This window comes from Diaphorina citri, unplaced genomic scaffold (assembly GCF_000475195.1).
Source record: "Diaphorina citri unplaced genomic scaffold, Diaci psyllid genome assembly version 1.1 scaffold1286, whole genome shotgun sequence".
NCBI classification, from domain to species: Eukaryota; Metazoa; Arthropoda; class Insecta; order Hemiptera; family Psyllidae; genus Diaphorina; species Diaphorina citri.
Window position 1 is genome coordinate 23292 of NW_007378715.1, and position 20480 is coordinate 43771.

The 20480-nt window shown below is 33.7% G+C and overlaps 1 protein-coding gene across 1 annotated transcript; it reads right to left on the reverse strand.

Moving 5' to 3' along the window:
* Positions 1-1913: 1913 nt before the first annotated feature.
* LOC103515162 lies at positions 1914-11009 on the reverse strand. Its single transcript, XM_008480085.2, has 4 exons — positions 10703-11009; positions 6486-6683; positions 3354-3487; positions 1914-2441 (listed from the first exon to the last, which is right to left on the reverse strand). Exons 1-4 carry the CDS (start codon positions 10833-10835, stop codon positions 1998-2000), a joined length of 909 nt encoding a protein of 302 aa, XP_008478307.1. The 5' UTR covers positions 10836-11009; the 3' UTR covers positions 1914-1997.
* Positions 11010-20480: the final 9471 nt, after the last annotated feature.

A 20480-nucleotide genomic window follows, 5' to 3' on the forward strand; every position in this document is an offset into this window, starting at 1 on the left:
TTCCAGTTTAAATTTCATTATAACTTACCCTGATGTACCAAACACACTTACCACCCTGTAGCTATAAAGGTGTTTATGAAAAGCGGAGGTATGTAACCTAAAACCTACGATTGCCGAAACTTTCAACCATCATAAAACGTAAATAAATACGAATTATGTTCTAGGGATCTTAATATCTTCTCGCACCTAATTCTTGCAACCCGTGCAGAAGCATTTGACATAAATAAAGGCTTCATATATTATAAATAACGTGGAAAGATAAGTAATTCTAAATTCCAAAATGCATGAAGTAGGCAGTTTGTGCCTCAATTTATCACCTTTTACAGCCTTAGATATTTACACTTTTAAACTTCTAAGAAAGGTAATAAAATATTTAAAGCCGGTATACCTGCTAGGTACGTACCTATTTGAAAGATTTCAAAATTCTGAAGAGAGCAGCTGCTGGTTATATATAGATACACTTATAGGTAGATATCTACTAATAACTTACTGATAGTTACTTTAAGGATGTGGTTTTGAGAAGCCATTTTCAATAAGTTGAATATGACCTCATGTGGTTTTCCTCCCTCTTACTTTTCTTTTCAGTTTCGCCTCTACATAATGAAATAATGAATAAATTATTAATAGATGATAATCATTATGAACAGTATGTGATTTATCACTGCAGTCAAAACCATCAGCCCAAACCCAAAGTTGTTTAATATAAAACTTGTAATTTTGTGATGAACAATGTACTAATGTTTATGAAAATAATCTCAAACCACTAGATTCCGACATAAAAAAAACTTTCCATCATTTCATTATTTTATGTTTAGAAAAGTTAGAATGAAACCTACTTCTACTATGCCATACATCTACTGTTCAATATACATAAGCACCTAGATAGCTATATTCATGTAGGAAAACTTTGCTAAATTCAATTTTCCATTTTCCCTTCATCCCTTCCCCTTCCCCCTGCACTTTTCTTCTCCTGCTCTCTCACTCCTTCTTTTATTTCTTTTCCTTGTTTCTTATTCCAACAAATTGAATTTAGCATGAATATATTATCAATACATGCATTGTGTTCTACAAGTACCTATATCTACCCCATATACCCAACAAACCTAATCAATTTGCTGCCATCTTTCTATCTTGTACTCATCTTAATAAATTTCTAAAATGGTTAAACACAGTTTTCTCTTCGGTGGAAATTTTTTTTTTTCCGCCTTGCCTTGACGTTTCGTTGCTTCGGGAAATAAAATTCGGTTTTCCAGGTCCTATATGTATCTTTGCCTGATAGATATAGGACCTGGAAAACCGAATTTTATTTCCCGAAGCAACGAAACATCAAGGCATAGATACAAGAGCGTAGATACTTATGAGTATAAATGTAGGATATAGGATACCTACATTCACAGAAACTTGAAGGAAAGAAACATAAGTAGATAAATCGAAATGTTAATCGGAACAACAATTTTTTGTTTGTTAAAATTTATGGTATATGTTTTCCATTTTCCCTTCATCCCTTCCCCCTGCAATTTTCTTCTCCTGCTCTCTCACTCCTTTTATTTCTTTTCCTTGTTTCTTATTCCAACAAATTGAATTTAGCATGAATATATTATCAATACATGCATTGTGTTGTACAAGTACCTATATCTACCCCATATACCCAACAAACCTAATCAATTTGCTGCCATCTTCCTATCTTGTACTCATCTTAATAAATTTCTAAAATGGTTAAACACAGTTTTCTCTTCGGTGGAAATTTTTTTTCCGCCTTGCCTTGACGTTTCGTTACTTCGGGAAATAAAATTCGGTTTTCCAGGTCCTGTATCTATCAGGCAAAGATACATAATATAAGAGCGTAGATACTTATGAGTATCAATGTAGGATACCTATTACATTCATAGAAACTTGAAGGAAAGAAACATAAGTAGATAAATCGAAATGTTAATCGGAACAACAATTTTTTGTTTGTTAAAATTTATGGTATATGACTGTAAATAAATATCTCCCATTCACCAAAGACCCGAAGAAAATCCTCCTGGGGGTTGCAAAACTCTGATCCCTCGCTTCTTAGTGTCCTCTTGAAAATCTCCATGTATTCTAGCATTGGTTGTGTGGAAGTCAGATTTGTTGGATCTTGATCTACTCGTAGAATCTTTTTCATAGTGGCTTATACCATCATGTGCATCATAATATTTCTCCACTATTTCTGCATGCGGCTCTACAGGTCCTTCTAGTGGACTTCCACAAGTTCCTTGTTCCATCTCAAGGCCAAGACTCTTACCATCTGTGTTATCTCGCAAGCCATGATTGGACAATTTCCTACACATATCGATAATCTCCTCATCAGAACAGTCACTAATTTGACTAAAGTCTTGATTCGAATAAACACTCACGGAGTCATAGGCCTTCGCTTTTTGTGAGAACTCAGTTGACATGTTCCTTTCAGCAGTTATCTGGAATAGAAAGAAATGGGAGCTCATGAAAGATACGTAAAGTGTATTCATGCGAACAACATTAAGCGTAAGAAACGAAAGAAATAAACTGGAAGATAAATTGAAATTCATAGAAAGTACTTTTTCTTGCTCGGGAGCTATATGCACATACCTACTACACTGCTGCAATCGATAGAACACACACATAGCTAGATACATAGATAGAATACCTATGAAAGTAATGAAAATCCTGATAAACAAATTGATAATGAATGTATGCTCAGGCATTGCCAAGAAATCTCGCTAAACGTGCACGAACAAATGAAAGCATACATGGCATCCGGATACGAAAAGATAAACTAAATGCTTGCATGAGAAATCTCAAAGGACCAAAGGGCATAATTTATACTTGATTTATTGTCTCCTGGGATTGTCGTTTGGTTTGGAGAACATTTAAGACAAGCGGTGAAGACATTATTTATTTCCAACTGCAACGCAGACGTTCTGGATACCGACAGACACTATCTAATTTCAATTAGGAACCTGTATACCTACTTCTCTAATGAGAACACATTAATCATTTTCCGTACCTACATGGAAGAGGTGGGTTTCCGATCTAGGTACCTGTACTGCTTGTACGAAATGCTCGTAAATTTCAGAATGCGTTGAAGGAATCAAGGAAATAAACGTATTACACACTTGAACACATACCGTATTACACTTCAACAGAATTGCATACTTACCTATCGGGTAATTCCTTGGAAATAACCCGATATTCGATTTGAAGAATAATAATTAGTCAAAGATATAAATATTATACCTACATATATGTACATATACATACCTAGTGGTATCATTAGGTAGGTAATGAGTAAAATGACAGAAAAGTAACTTCTTGTACATAATATATCTACTCCTTGATTGAATACCTACTGGTTTAGTCTCATTGTCGTTGGTTTCACCCGATCCGTCAGTTTTGGGAATGGTGCTTGGTTTCGGAATATCTTCTTGAAGTTGCTCACTATGACCATCCAGAGTAACCTTTTGCTTGTCGTCAGCACTTAACTCTGTGAAATCAAAGATTTGACCTTTTTTCATAATTACTTATTAAACTGAGGATATTTTTTCAGATACACCTATTATGTGAATAGATTCAAGTACCTAGGTAGGCACCTACTTAAAATCACATAGTGTTAGTAGGGTTAATTCACCTAACAAGAGTGCTTTACGCTGTGTTGTGAACTGTGAATAGAATATTGTATAGTTCTGTTCATATATATTTATATCTTTTATCCTATAAACGTAAACATCGACACAAAAGTTTCGTTGGTATTCTGGAGATGTATCTTTAGCTGTACGGATTTATATAGCCAGCTGGAAGAATGCAGTATCTTCTAAACAAGAGCTTAATCTTAATCAAAACTATTGACAAAGCTCGAGTAGATTTCACGGAGAGAAAAACTCCCATTGAAAATAATAGAATTAGATCTCGAGATAGAAAAAATAGAAGATTCGAGTGATATTGTTGTATGTTTTCTGGAATTGTTTCTCGAATGAATGAGACTAGAAACTACTTGAACTCTTCTCCTCTTAACTTTTGTTCGGAAAATTTTATACTCCGTGAAAAATAGAAGAGGAATGAAAGAACACATCATGTCTCAGGTTCTATCCAGGTTCTGTTTCTCCTGACAGGTATCGCTTTTCATGCCGAACATAATCTAGCTTGTTGTTTGACTGACTAGAGTTATGTTCTACTTCTACATTCTACCTAAATCCTACCCTTGAATAAAATGACATTACTATTTGATATGATAAATAGAAGAGGAATGAAAGAACACATGTCTCAGGTTCTATCCAGGTTCTGTTTCTCCTGACAGGTATCGCTTTTCATGCCGAACATAATCTAGCTTGTTGTTTGACTGAGTAGAGTTAAGTTCTACTTCTACATTCTACCTAAAGCCTACCCTTGAATAAAATGACATTACTATTTGATATGATAGGTACCTGAATGTTTGTAAAATTACCTATACGTAGAAATGGTAGGTAGTTTGTTGTTCTGCACAAAAGTTCAAACAGAATACGAACTTCGAATTACAGAGGTAAACTTTATCTAATGAACTGATTGAGTTTCAAAATGAAAATCCGACTCTAAGCTTTGTCTTTAGTAATACCATATAAATATGAGACATGAATTAAAATAGGTAGGTACCGAAACAAAGTTGAACTTACAAAGGAGTATTAAAGTCTATACTGAGTATTTTCCCAAAGTCCCTGCTACATACTCGTATTTAGGAGTTTTCTTCTTCTAACTTCCCCGAACAACAACAGACTGAACATCAAACTTTCAGAATTCTTACACAGTGGTAAATTCTTTCGAATTTTAAACGTTTTTTTAGTTCTCCATCTGAAGCTGAAGAATTTTTTACTTTTTCTCTTGATATACACGGATAGCTTTTAGTAAGCATTTTATACGAAAACTTTTAATTGAGTTTTATATCTTGTCTCGTAATTTGCGTTTATAGTGGTAAATTCTTTCGAATTTTAAATGTTTTTTTAGTTCTCCATCTGAAGCTGAAGAATTTTTTACTTTTCCTCTTGATATACACGGATAGCTTTTAGTAAGCATTTTATACGAAAACTTTTAATTGAGTTTTATATCTTGTCTCGTAATTTGCGTTTAAAGTTCATGTAGCCATGTCCGTACTAGTTTGTTTTTTACTAGCATTGTTTCTATGAAACTAGTTGATATCGTAAAGTATACTGTCCAGGTGCGATTGTACAATGTTTTCAGCGGAAGAAAACCATAATTGAAAGAGAAATTTACCACAATATTGAGACATTAAATTTGACAATATGCATAGATGGGTGAGGTACAACCTACTAAAATGTTGTCAGTAAATTTGTTGACGAGATGTTTAACAAAAAAGGCTTATGGGAAGTTGTGAGGTGCTATCCCTCAGCGTTTCCCGCACTATGACAAAGTGCCTGTTTTATACTTAAAATCCCAGTATGGTATGTAATACGTTTGTTTCACATGTTTTGAAAAGTTACAGGCTTTCATAATCCGTAATCCCGACTTTCTGTATGTTGCTCTCTCTTTTCGCCATATTCCGTATGGCTTGTTTCTTCTTCTCTCTGTCTCTCTTCATGTTTACTTTCCCAGCTTGGTGCTGGCTTATTTCATCTACCACGGGTGTCTTGTATTGTCATCTTCAACTCTTTTGTTATTCTTCATGTTGCATTCTGCTTTTATGCTTTTCCCGGTTCCGTATTATGTGTCTTTTCACTATAAACCCACTTTAATTAATTTTCGAGATTTGAAAAATGTGAAATCAATAATAATACGTTCACTTTACAAAGCTGTTTGGATGAGAAGGGATCAGTGGATATCCCAACGCCATACAAAGATTGCCTAATCCTTTCCCGAATTTTGAAAGCTTCGATGTTTTTGAAAAGGCTTAAGTGTAGGAAGATGAAAATGAGAGAAAGTTCCATTTTCTTCCATTTGTTTCCTCACAAGTTTCGCACAGAGAATGAGGTCGATATGAGTGTTCTTGTGTTTCAGAAGGTATTGGACTTATTGTGTATGTTTTTGTACTTCTCCTTTTCTGTGATTGAGTAGGATCAGGATTCACATAATATCGATAGTCAACAGTGAATAACAATGAAATAGAGTTTTTACCTAGTTCCTGACTTAGGTAATAATTTTGACTTATTCGCTTAGATACCTACTCGTATGTAGGTACATAAATACTACATAGCTAGAACTAGTTCTGTTCAATTGAAATAAAGAGAGGAAAAAACACCGTGTTTGCAACTTTTCCCTCGTTAAAAGTAGGTACGTTCCTATATTTTAATTTATAGCCAACCGTTCGCCGTTTTTTTGCACGGAATACTTTCTGACACAATAATGCATTACTCGCAGATTTGCGTTTAAAGTTCATGTAGCCATGTCCGTACTAGTTTGTTTTTTACTAGCATTGTTTCTATGAAACTAGTTGATATCGTAAAGTATACTGTCGGAAGATTTAAATGAAAGTTCACAGGAAATTACACTTCACTTACCCGCGAATGGATGTTCCCTCATTAAATTTACCATCACCTTTTCACCACGCTTTTCTTGATAATCTTTGTCATCAATTTTCTTGATTTGCATAATTTGTCTCTCCTCTTCTTCACATCTTTCTTCCTCATTTATTCTGTTTACCTGTTCATTATTGTCATTTATCGACTTTGGATTTTCATCATTATTTTTACTACTCACTGTGGAAATAATTTATTTATTTATCGTTAACAGAGAGTGGTTTATTTATTTTTGTAAATTTTTTTGCATAAATAATTTCGTTTTACTGCTCTTCAAATCGACTTTCATAAGAGGCGTTCGTTTAAAACGTTTAATGAATGCATTTTATCATTGGTATTATTTCTGCTCATTTATTATGATGAGTTTTGTGAAAAATAATAAAGCGCATATAATTCTGACTGACAGTTAAATATTTGTACTTGATGTGATGTTATCTTCAAATATTTACACATTGTGCAGATTATTTTGATTATTAAATTTTATCATTATTCCTCATTATGAAATTTAAAGTTTAGTCCATAGAAACAAAAAATATGGTATTATTTTTTGTGGAAATTTTTTGATGATTGATACCAATAAAATAATCATGTAAACAGGTTATTAATACCTAATGGATATAAAAAATCATTATTTAGGTATATGTAGATACCCAATAATATTATTCAAGGTAAATTAAAAGTAAGGCCGATATTAAAAGTACCTAAAATTCTTATTAAATAATAATCATATCAGTACACAAATCTTCAAATATTTACACATTGTGCAGAATATTTAGATTATTAAATTTCATCATTATTCCTCATTATAAAATTTAAAGTTTAGTCCATAGAAACAAAAAAATATGGTATTATTTTTTGTGGAAATTTTTTGATGATTGATACCAATGAAATAATCATGTAAAGAGGTTATTAATACCTAAGGGATATAAAAAATCATTATTTAGGTATATGTTCCTAATAATATTATTCAAGGTAAATTAAAAGTAAGGCCGATATTAAAAGTACCTAAAATTCTTATTAAATAATAATCATATCAGTACACAAATGCTGGCTTATTTCATCTACCACGGGTGTCTTGTATTGTCATCTTCAACTCTTTTGTTATTCTTCATATTGCATTCTGCTTTTATGCTTTTCCCGGTTCCGTATTATGTGTCTTTTCACTATAAACCCACTTTAATTAATTTTCGAGATTTGAAAAATGTGAAATCAATAATAAAACGTTCACTTTACAAAGCTGTTTGGATGAGAAGGGATCAGTGGATATCCGAACGCCATACAAAGATTGCCTAATCCTTTCCCGAATTTTGAAAGCTTCGATGTTTTTGAAAAGGCTTAAGTGTAGGAAGATGAAAATGGTTAGTAGGGTTAATTCACCTAACAAGAGTGCTTTACGCTGTGTTGTGAACTGTGAATAGAATATTGTATAGTTCTGTTCATATATATTTATATCTTTTATCCTATAAACGTAAACATCGACACAAAAGTTTCGTTGGTATTCTGGAGATGTATCTTTAGCTGTACGGATTTATATAGCCAGCTGGAAGAATGCAGTATCTTCTAAACAAGAGCTTAATCTTAATCAAAACTATTGACAAAGCTCGAGTAGATTTCACGGAGAGAAAAACTCCCATTGAAAATAATAGAATTAGATCTCGAGATAGAAAAAATAGAAGATTCGAGTGATATTGTTGTATGTTTTCTGGAATTGTTTCTCGAATGAATGAGACTAGAAACTACTTGAACTCTTCTCCTCTTAACTTTTGTTCGGAAAATTTTATACTCCGTGAAAAATAGAAGAGGAATGAAAGAACACATCATGTCTCAGGTTCTATCCAGGTTCTGTTTCTCCTGACAGGTATCGATTTTCATGCCGAACATAATCTAGCTTGTTGTTTGACTGACTAGAGTTATGTTCTACTTCTACATTCTACCTAAATCCTACCCTTGAATAAAATGACATTACTATTTGATATGATACCTGAATATTTGTAAAATTATCTATACGTAGAAATGGTAGGTAGTTTGTTGTTCTGCACAAAAGTTCAAACAGAATACGAACTTCGAATTACAGAGGTAAACTTTATCTAATGAACTGATTGAGTTTCAAAATGAAAACCTGACTCTAAGCTTTGTCTTTAGTAATACCATATATGAAACATGAATTAAAAGAAAATAGGTAGGTACCGAAACAAAGTTGAACTTACAAAGGAGTATTAAAGTCTGTACTGAGTATTTTCCCAAAGTCCCTGCTATATACTCGTATTTAGGAGTTTTCTTCTTCTAACTTCCCCGAACAACAACAGACTGAACATCAAACTTTCAGAATTCTTACACAGTGGTAAATTCTTTCGAATTTTAAACGTTTTTTTAGTTCTCCATCTGAAGCTGAAGAATTTTTTACTTTTTCTCTTGATATACACGGATAGCTTTTAGTAAGCATTTTATACGAAAACTTTTAATTGAGTTTTATATCTTGTCTCGTAATTTGCGTTTAAAGTTCATGTAGCCATGTCCGTACTAGTTTGTTTTTTACTAGCATTGTTTCTATGAAACTAGTTGATATCGTAAAGTATACTGTCGGAAGATTTAAATGAAAGTTCACAGGAAATTACACTTCACTTACCCGCGAATGGATGTTCCCTCATTAAATTTACCATCACCTTTTCACCACGCTTTTCTTGATAATCTTTGTCATTACTAGTACTCAAAAATTCATAGACAAGATAAATCAAGTACAAGAAAATGAAGCACTTCGGAAGAAAAAGCTCGAGTATCTTCCCCAAATGAAAAAGTATTAATTTACTCAATTTGAGATAAAATATTAATTTTCAGAATTTTCTTTTGAAAGCTGCCCTCCTCCTCCCTCCGACCAAGTGACTTCCTCTCCTTATCTCATCTTACTGTTGTTTCATTCTAATGACATTATATCCTATGTTTATTTTTGACATTTTTGTACTTTTCATAAGAGGAAAAGTTTAAATGAAAAATGGAAAAGTCATCTTCGTTCTTGAATGTAATAATGCTCATTTTTATTTCATGATATCATTTTTAATACTTTTCGGATTCCTTGGAGAAAAAATTGGGGGCTCAAATCTACAAAGTCATTCCAGAGCACAAGAACATGTAATTTTATAAAATTTCATTTTCTTCTGAAATACCTAATATCTTTATCATTATTTACGTTGAGTACCAACACACGTAACAGGAAAATTGACATTAGTGGAGACGCCAATTGCCCGGTTTATGTAATAACCTAATAACTCTTCTATGACAAAAGAGAATAAACATTGGGGATATCTTGTCGGATTTTGATAAGCTGTTGAAATAGAGATACCACCTTGAGCCGCCAATAGTTGTAAAAAAGTTCTTCCGGCTTAAGTTCTCCCTAATTTACTTGATTGCCCTCCTTTTATTTCTTAGTCAAATTTAAGATTTTTAACTTTAAATTTTCAATAGTTGAAACAACTTGGTTAATGTCTTCATGTCCACTTTTTCTGTACACAAACAAATTTCAAGCTAAAATAACATGTAGGTAGATGGTATTCAGATGTGTAATCCAGGCCGTTTGTGTGGGTACGTTCATCGGTTGTGTGGTAAGGTTTACCTGAATAGATTAGGCAGAACTAATAGGAGATTTGCTTTTGGTTAATTATAGGGAAAACGATACTTGGGAAGATAAAATCCATTTCTAAAAGTGTTAAGTTTTTAACCGTGTTATAATTACTTTCCTACCTGTTCTTGAATTTCAAAAGAAAATTTGCCAGGTTAATTTAGAAAAAGAAAGTAAGTGATTCGTAGAAAGTGCTTTCTCCACAGAGTTTAAATTCCAGAAAAGTGTGTGAGACAATTTAATGGAAAGCGACGCGGTGTTCAGCACATGAGCATGTTCAAGTGCCTAGAAAAGCCATTTCTACTTGATAAAGTTACAAAACGGGTCGTGTTTTTAGTTATCGTTCTAATTTCATTTTAATATTATAATGCGTGACAAAATCCCCTGGCTCTTGTACTGAATAGAGTCTGTAAAGAACATTAGAAATGTCACAAAGAGGGTTTTTTTCTAGCTTCTTTTAAATTTAGAACAAACGTATCTGTACATAATGGCTCTTGACTTAATTTTCTGATCGTTATCAGAATTTCAGTTGGTCTGATTTTGAAATAAAGGGGAATTGAAGTGTTTTTAACCGTATAAGACTCACTTTTTGTTAATTCATCTTTGGTGGAGTCCAAAGTGAAACATTTCTCACCACGTATTTCATCACAATCAGATGTTTCAAGAACCACTTTGTTTGTTGTTTCTTCCTCTGTTTCTCTTGTATTGGAATCACTCATGGCTAAACTAATTGTGGATTTCAGTTGAAAAGGCGAATTATAGTGTAAGAATGTACTGGATAAAAATGCAAATGATAGCGTTAGAAAGTGAATCGGGAATAGAAAAATAGTAGGTAAAACTGACGAGGTACTCAATAGACTGGAAAATGAGATGCTTTATTATTAAGTGACCGAAATTTTTCAGAGAGATAGAAGGTTGTATGAAGTACAAATTTTCTCCTTTTGTTTATTATTATTATTAGGTATACCTATACACATAAAATTAAAAGGGTAAATCTTTTTTCAAAGAACAGTAAACAACGAAACTAAAAATAACTGCAATAATGACGAGAAAAATACTCCCACCGATTCTAGTGAATTACATTTTGTTCTACTTTGACAACAATAATGGATTTGACTTTCCGGAATACCAACAAGATCAAGGTGGATATTTCAAGCTAAACCAAAAGGTCAACTTGGGATTTACAGCTGAAATACAGAAGCTTTGCAGTCTCTTCCCCGAAATTCTTTACTCCTTGTACAAGTTCAGGGAAATTTTCCAACACCAGGAAATACGGGAATGGCTTTCAAGTTCAAGGATTTCTCAAGAACTATACCTACTTGTGCATTTTTTAAGCCTTTTCATATGGCTTTTATTTCCCTTTTAAACAGAAGGGCAAGGGTTCAATCAGAGCCAAGTATGGAACAATTATCTACCTACGTATTGGTAATTTGACCACATTAATAATAGGTTTCTCCTGGAGTAGATTGACTTTTCAGTCCTATTCGAGCTGTATAAATAAGCACTATTATTATTCTAAGCAGAAGGTTCCCTTGGCAAGGGCACTCGAGAGCACCTGCTTCTGACGTGTTTTAGTTCCCATCAGAAGCAAAGTTTCTTCTACAACTATTGTGCACGATGTTTGAATTTTCCCAAGTTTCTCTGTCCACGCCTAGAGCTTGAGCAAGTTTTATTGCTTGACAGAAAGTTAGATTGGTGCAAAAGGTCATCTGTCAGTTACAATGTCCGAACATTTTCTACTTCTTCTTCACCTTCTGCCCTTCTTTGTATGAAAACGAAAGTTCCTGTTTTCGTTTTACTGTGTGATGTGCGGTTTTGAGGTTGTTACTCTCTTGTAAACAGAACGAGGAACTTTTGTCTGTTTTTGTGGGGAGAAAAAAAAGGACATTAAATTTACTCTGGTACTTTGCAAAGAAAAGAATGTTAAAGCGAAACTTTGTTCATAGTTACCTATGTAGAATAATTGTAGATCTTTACATTCTACTGTGTGATGTGCGGTTTTGAGGTTGTTAGTCTCTTGTAAACAGAACGAGGAACTTTTGTCTGTTTTTGTGGGGTGAGAAAAAAGTACATTAATTTTACTCTGGTACTTTGCAAAGAAAAGAATGTTAAAGCGAAACTTTGTTCATAGTTACCTATGTAGAATAATTGTAGATCTTTACATTTAGTGCTAAGCTTCCTCCAATGGAAAACGAAGTTAGAACCGATCTTCTTTAAAATATTGTCATTATTGGATATGGATGTGAAATACGTGTATTCTCAAGAATAGGGTATCATAATGGACCGCGATATTGAAGTAAATGGAAATGAAATACAAGGGTTTTCTTTAGGTACCTACTGACTTAGGGTAAACTATATAAGAAGCGAAACATACCTCCAGCATCCCCCTATAGAGATATTTCTGGAGAATGAAGAAGAGAGAGATTATGAAAAGCGAGAAAACGTAGAACAAAGGATGATCGAGATTAAATTAATTTTGTTAGAACCGATCTTCTTTAAAATATCGTCATTATTGGATATGGATGTGAAATACGTGTATTCTCAAGAATAGGGTAACATAATGGACCGCGATATTGAAGTAAATGGAAATGAAATACAAGGGTTTTCTTTGGGTACTGACTTAGGGTAAACTATATAAGAAGCGAAACGTACCTCCAGCATCCCCTTATAGAGATATTTCTGGAGAATGAAGAAGAGAGAGATTATGAAAAGCGAGAAAACGTAGAACAAAGGATGATCGAGATTAAATTAATTAAAAAAGCCAGAGCTTTCTTTGCTTCTAAGGTCGAGTGAATATTTCAGATAAAGGAGAAGAAGGAAGGACGTAAAAGTGTTCAGTAGGATAAAATAATTTGAATTGCAGAAGAGCGAGGGCCTGAAGGAGAAAGAATCGATAGATAACAATGAATGAGAAGAGAAATAGAAGAAAGAGGAAGAGGTAAAAGAGAAAAGAGGAGTAAATTGAACTTGGAAGTGGTGGAGACGACAAAAGACTATTGTCTTAACTTATCAGTTACGCTGATGTTTCTTAAGGTGTTCTTTTTTTTACTTCCCGTATTAATTTGTAAAAGCCATATCTATGTAGGTATGTATATTAGAATAGGTACAGATAACTAGCTAAAGTTCAACAAAGTCTGAAACCGTACCTGTATTAACAGCTACCACGTGTTGTATCAAGGATCTGACCTTTTCCTTGTTCCAATTATAGGTACATAGCTAAGGACTTTTCATTAGATAAAATATCTTGTTCTTCTATCCCTTATTAGTGCTTTGTTCAATACTTTGAAGTATTCGGACAAGTTGAAGTTGTATTAGAGGTCTTCTCAAGTGGATTCAGAGCTGAAGTTGTTGTTGTTATTATTGTAAAGGGTATATTCAAAAAGACATCTCCTTGAATCAGTTCAAGCATTTAGATTTTAGACCGTAGAGCAGGTTATCGGACAAGTTGAAGTTGTATTAGAGGTCTTCTCAAGTGGATTCAGAGCTGAAGTTGTTGTTATTATTGTAAAGGGTATATTCAAAAAGACATCTCCTTGAATCAGTTCAAGCATTTAGATTTTAGACCGTAGAGCAGGTTATGAAATAAAATTGTTTTATACTGATAGATTCTGACGTGACTTTGTGAAGATTCATCTTGAAAAGAAGAACACCAGTAGCTTTCTTTGTTCAATACTTTGAAGTAATCGGACAAGTTGAAGTTGTATTAGAGGTCTTCTCAAGTGGATTCAGAGCTGATGTTGTTGTTATTATTGTAAAGGGTATATTCAAAAAGACATCTCCTTGAATCAGATCAAGCATTTAGATTTTAGACCGTAGAGCAGGTTATGAAATGAAATTGTTTTGTACTGATAGATTCTGACGTGACTTTGTGAAGATTCATCTTGAAAAGAAGAACACCAGTAGCTTATACTCTTCACCTCCAACTGTGAAGAGTATATATAAGCTACTGGTGTTCTTCTTTTTAAAATTGTTTTATTGATAATCTGGAATTGTCCGTTTAACTTCAAGTAGTTTTATACCATCAACCAGTAGCTTATACTCTTCACCACCAGCTGTGAAGAGTATTAAGCTACTGGTGTTCTTCTTTTTAAAATTGTTTTATTGATAATCTGGAATTGTCCGTTTAACTTCAAGTAGTTTTATACCATCAACAAAAGTGGGACAGATCCTTATTTTGAATCCCCTCAAGTCTCCAACGAGAGAGGATGTCACATTTTACATCCTTTGCTCTTTTCATTTTTGTCCCTTCTCGTTTCTAATCTTTCAAAGAGTCACTTTTTTGCTTTCGTTTTCCGACGGAAAGTCCAATTTTCATTTAGTTAGCTTTTTCCGCTTAGATTTTCATTATTAGTTTGAAATATTTCTCGTTTCTAATCTTTCAAAGAGACACTTTTTTGCTTTCGTTTTCCGACGGAAAGTCCAATTTTCATTTAGTTAGCTTTTTCCGCTTAGATTTTCATTATTAGTTTGAAATAGATTGATGATAGCATTTATTTCAGCATCAGGCCCGTGCATGAAAGTCCATTTCACAGTTGAAATTATTGATCACTTTCAAAGTCACACAGCTAAATCTGTTTTGGAATTGGGGCTCTTTACCACCTTTTCTATTCAGTCATTCTTTCAGTAGGTATGTACCTATTCTAATTTGCCCCGGTGGCGCCGGTGGCGTAGTGGTCAAGACGCTCGCCTGGTAATCAGGAGGGCGTGGGTTCGATCCCAGCCGAGGTATGGAATTTTATCCTCATTTATCTGAGAATTTGGCCACATAATAATGGAGCTCTAAGGGTTAGGTGGTAGAGAACGCCTGAGGCGTTAACCTCGCCTAGTGGTTGCCTTCCACTCAAGAGTCCCTATTCTAATTTCCTGTTAATCTTTTTCCATATCTTACATTTTAACATTCTCACACGTTTTTTTGTGAGACTACATCCCTACTTAATAATAATCATCACATTATCTTGTTATTTTTCACAGCACTTTTTTGCTCCACATCTAAAACGCATAAACGAGCCTGATGCTTTCGATTTTTCAAATAAATAATTTAATTGAAAATGAAGAAGCGTTCTGAGGAAATGGTGTTAGATTATTGCTGTAGGTAGCTGATATATTGATGAGAACTCTGTTTTGGAATTGGGGCCCTTTACCACCTTTTCTATTCAGTCATTCTTTCAGTAGGTATGTAGGTACCTATTTTAATTTCCTGTTATTTTCCGTATCTTACATTATGATACTCTCACAAGTTTTTTTGTGAGACTACAAACCTACTTACATATAATAATCACATTATCTTGTTATTTTTCACAGCAATTTTTGCTCCACATCTGAAACGCATAAACGAGCCTGATGCTTTCGATTTTGCAAATAAATAATTTAATTGAAAATGAAGAAGCGTTCTGAGGAAATGGTGTTAGATTATTGCTGTAGGTAGCTGATATATTGATGAGAAAGTAATGCAATATGAGCGAGATTTCATTATAGTTATCTTGGATATCCATTATATCTAATACCTTCTTCCTCTTAGGATTTCCTTTCTTCAATAGCTAAATATTATAGGAACACTTCTTTTTTAAAGACTTTTCCAAGTCCCCTGAGTACCCAGTGGGTAGCTAAGTATTATAGGTCTCTTAAAGCTATTAGGTTTATTTGTCATTTTTTTCCGAGAACAATTTATAATGTGACTTTCTCCCACGGAAAATTCCCTAAGGTGAAAAATCTGGCTTCGAATTCAAACATAACTATATCTATATAACTTTTGGTAGGTAATCGTAAGAGTATTATTATTATTATTATTATTATTATTATTATTATTATTATTATTATTATTATTATTATTATTATTATTATTATTATTATTATTAAGAACAATTTATAATGTGACTTTCTCCCACGGAAAATTCCCCAAGGTGAAAAATCTGGCTTTGAATTCAAACATACCTATAACTTTTGGTAGGTAATCGTAAGAGTATTATACTCACTAAAATAGGGTTTGAAATAGAAGAGATTGAATTGTGTAAAAAAGAGTGCTTTCTTCGTGTTTTAAGATCCCAAAAATCGAGTCATGTAATGATGAAGTTCTCTACAACAACATGAGAAAGGAACGGAATCTTAATAAAAGACATTATCATCATAACTATGAGAGGTAACCGCATTACTAAAGAACACGCCAAGAGTTGTAAGGCAGACAATGCCTCATGAATTAATGAAAGGCTCTATTAACCCTGGTATAATAAGTTCAGGGTTATACCTACTATCTACCTAAAATACCTACGAATAAACTGTATTATTCGCTTCAGGTGCAGGTATACTAGTACTCAAAAATTCATAGACAAGATAAATCAAGTACAAGAAAATGAAGCACTTCGGAAGAAAAAGCTCGAGTATCTTCCCCAAATGAAAAAGTATTAATTTACTCAATTTGAGATAAAATATTAATTTTCAGAATTTTCTTTTGAAAGCTGCCCTCCTCCTCCCTCCGACCAAGTGACTTCCTCTCCTTATCTCATCTTACTGTTGTTTCATTCTAATGACATTATCCTATGTTTATTTTTGACATTTTTGTACTTTTCAGAAGAGGAAAAGTTTAAATGAAAAATGGAAAAGTCATCTTCGTTCTTGAATGTAATAATGCTCGTTTTTATTTTATGATATCATTTTTAATACTTTTCGGATTCCTTGGAGAAAAAATTGGGGGGCTCAAATCTACAAAGTCATTCCAGAGCACAAGAATATGTAATTTTATAAAATTTCATTTTCTTCTGAAATAATATCTTTATCATTATTTACGTTGAGTACCAACACACGTAACAGGGAAAATTGACATTAGTGGAGACGCCAATTGCCCGGTTTATGTAATAACTCCTCTATGACAAAAGAGAATAAACATTGGGGATATCTTGTCGGATTTTTATGAGCTGTTGGAATAAAGATACCACCTTGAGCCGCCAATACTTGTAAAAAAGTTCTTCCGGCTTAAGTTCTCCCTAATTTACTTGATTGCCCTCCTTTTATTTCTTAGTCAATTTTAAGATTTTTAACTTTAAATTTTCAATAATTGAAACAACTTGGTTAATGTCTTTATGTCCACTTTTTCTATACACAAACAAATTTCAAACTAAAATAACATGTAGGTAGATGGTATTCAGATGTGTAATCCAGGCCGTTTGTAAAACCCGAGTATGAGCTTTTGATGGGGGGAGTTATAATTACCTTCCTACCTGTTCTTGAATTTCAAAAGAAAAGTTGCCAGGTTAATTTAGAAAAAGAAAGTAAGTGATTCGTAGAAAGTGCTTTCTCCACAGAGTTTAAACTCCAGAAAAGTGTGTGAGACAATTTAATGGAAAGCGACGCGGTGTTCAGCACATGAGCTTGTTCAAGTGCCTAGAAAAGCCATTTCTACTTGATAAAGTTACAAAACGGGTCGTGTTTTTAGTTATCGTTCTAATTTCGTTTTAATATTATAATGCGTGACAAATTCCCCTGGCTCTTGTACTGAATAGAGTCTGTAAAGAACATTAGAAATGTCACAAAGAGGGGTTTTTTTTCTAGCTTCTTTTAAATTTAGAACAAACGGATCTGTACATAATGGCTCTTGACTTAATTTTCTGAACATTATCAAATTTCAGTTGGTCTGATTTTGAAATAAAGGGGAATTGAAGTGGGAGGTGTATTATATAGGTCAAACCGTTTAAAAATTATCGCATAAGAAACATAGATATTTGCTTACTATCTAGGTATAATCAAATTAAATACAAAATTGACGAATTAAAACTTTTTGTAATGTATTTTTATAGATCTAAAATACTTCATCTAACATCTTTCCAGAGGGCAACGTGCTCATGATGATCGAGCAATTATTGCCCTAGCTTATAGTCCAGTTAGTGATTAAAAATTGGATTAGTTTTTAGGCCCAGTGGACCTTCGGGACCTCTTTACAACCTTTTGTTTTGTGTGAATTCTACAGTTCATGGGACTGTACCTAACTGAGTATAGTAAATCTCTATAGTATAGTATAGTAAAACTGAGTAAATCTCTAAGCTCCAAAGCATTTGAGTTAATCCAAGTTAGTTCTGGAAAATCGCAGATCCCAGGAGTTCACGTTTTGTTCCGAAAGAAACAATGGTAGGTATTATTGAATTGACTTTTAATTAATTTTGACCAGAAATCCCTGCCATGGAAATATAGTCCCATAAGAAAGTCACAGAACAAACAATGAGAAATGTTCAATTAAAGTTTTCATTTATTTACTCTCCACACAAGTTTGAGTTTACCTACCTACTTCCTAGTTTCTTTCCTTTCATTCTTCTTTTCTTAGTTTTGTTTTTCCAATGTTTCTCAGTTCTTACAACTTTTTTTTTCTTCAGTATTTTTCCTCTCTAAACTTTTTTACTTCTTCCAACATTTCCTTCTTACATTTCTTGTCTTAGTAGGTAGGTATTGTATACAGTTTTATAATCCAGAAACTATTCAATTGAAAAGTGAGACTCATCTTCCCTCTCAAAACATCAAAATATAAATATAGGTAGGTATGTAGCTACGGAGCCAAAACTTTCTACTTAGATGAGAAAGGTGGCAGGTGGTGTATAAATTGTATACTCGTACCTACTTTTGCTGATTATGATAGTTTCATGAACGTGCTTTCAGCTTTTACCCAAAATAATGTCAAACTTCGGTGTCTTGTACAACAACGGAATACAATATCAAGAACAAAAATAACAATAGCACGAGTCAGTGTTTGTGTAACCTGATGTAACAAGGCAGATCTGACCTTATTAAAATTTCTCAGTTATTATACATATAGGTAGGTTTGAATAGAGAGTGGACATTTTCCCCGAAACACGGAAGTGGTGAAAATAGTTCTAAACAAAACAGGTAAGAGGGAGGAGTCAGTGTTTGTGTAACCTGTAACAAGGTAGATCTGACCTTATTCAAATTTCTCAGTTATTATAGGTAGGTTTGAATAGAGAGTGGACATTTTCCCCGAAACACGGAAGTGGTGAAAATTGTTCTAAACAGGTAAGGGAGGAAAGAGTAAAAGAAATTAGAGGGTGGCAGGAAGGGATGTGAGACGTGAACAGAAAGGTGAGGGTGGAGAACAGGAGTTTGAGGTTAAAGGCTTACGACGGCATTTAAAACACTTTCTCCTGGGAAGTCAAGGTTTTGCTGATTATGATAGTTTCATGAACGTGCTTTCAGCTTTTACCCAAAATAATGTCAAACTTCGGTGTCTTGTACAACAACGGAATACAATATCAAGAACAAAAATAACAATAGCACGAGTCAGTGTTTGTGTAACAAGGTAGATCTGACCTTATTAAAATTTCTCAGTTATTATATAGGTAGGTTTGAATAGAGAGTGGACATTTTCCCCGAAACACGGAAGTGGTGAAAATAGTTCTAAACAAAACAGGTAAGAGGGAGGAAAGAGTAGGAAAAGAAACTAGAGGGTGGCAGGAAGGGATGTGAGAGGTGAACAGAAAGGTGAGGGTGGAGAACAGGAGTTTGAGGTTAAAGGCTTACGACGGCATTTAAAACACCTTCTCCTGGGAAGTCAAGGTATAAATTTATTCCCTCCAGGAAGAGAAAGGTTGTTGAAGAGTTTAAGGTTTTTGGTGAAAGTTCTCAACTTACTGACATGTTTATCATAGCTTTTGTTTAACTTGGCGGATCCACACCAATTTTTCACCTTGTGCTGTGTACCTTTTTTTTTATGATTTACCCAAGTGCTTAAATTATTATACGGTAGTGTTACCCAGGATGTCTGTGGGGGGAAAAACAGCATACTCGTGTATATTTACAGGGAAACTTTTTAATATGTGAGGAGTAACTTCATGGTTGTATCAAAAGTGCAAGTAGGTAAACATCATAATAATTAATTATAATATTTACCTACTTGCACTTTTGATACAACCATGAAGTTACTCCTCACATATTAAAAAGTTTCCCTGTAAATATACACGAGTATGCTGTTTTATTGGGTCCTACCTTTGGCATAATGGAGAGGATTCGTTCGCGGTGTTTTAGTGAAGAGTATAAGTTTTGTTAATCTCTGTGGTAAGCTCCTCCGGACAAGATACACAACATGCACCATGACCAACACCGACGTTTCTCCACTTATAAATATGTATCGAATCGATATTGAAAGGGAAGAGTAAATGTATATAACCTTTCCTTTTTCTTTGTCCGAAGGATTTGATAGTTAGTAAGTCGTAGTTCACTGGATTCTTTTATAGGTTCGACAATTTCTCCCCCTATTATTAATTAAAGCAATCGCTCAATTATCCATTCATTTACAGTAATTTAAATTAGCAACTGGACTACTTAAGCACGTGTCCTTCAACTTGACAAAGAACATTAGCGAACATGTATAT

Excerpts from the sequence above, each read along its gene's own strand:
- LOC103515162 (XM_008480085.2), bottom strand. The coding sequence starts at position 10,835 with ATGAGTGATTCCAATACAAGAGAAACAGAGGAAGAAACAACAAACAAA. Across the intron at positions 6,684-10,702 it reads CAAAGATGAATTAACAAAAA|TGAGTAGTAAAAATAATGAT; the intron begins GTGAGTCTTATA and ends TTATTTCCACAG. Across the intron at positions 2,442-3,353 it reads ACGACAATGAGACTAAACCA|ATAACTGCTGAAAGGAACAT; the intron begins GTAGGTATTCAA and ends TTTCTATTCCAG.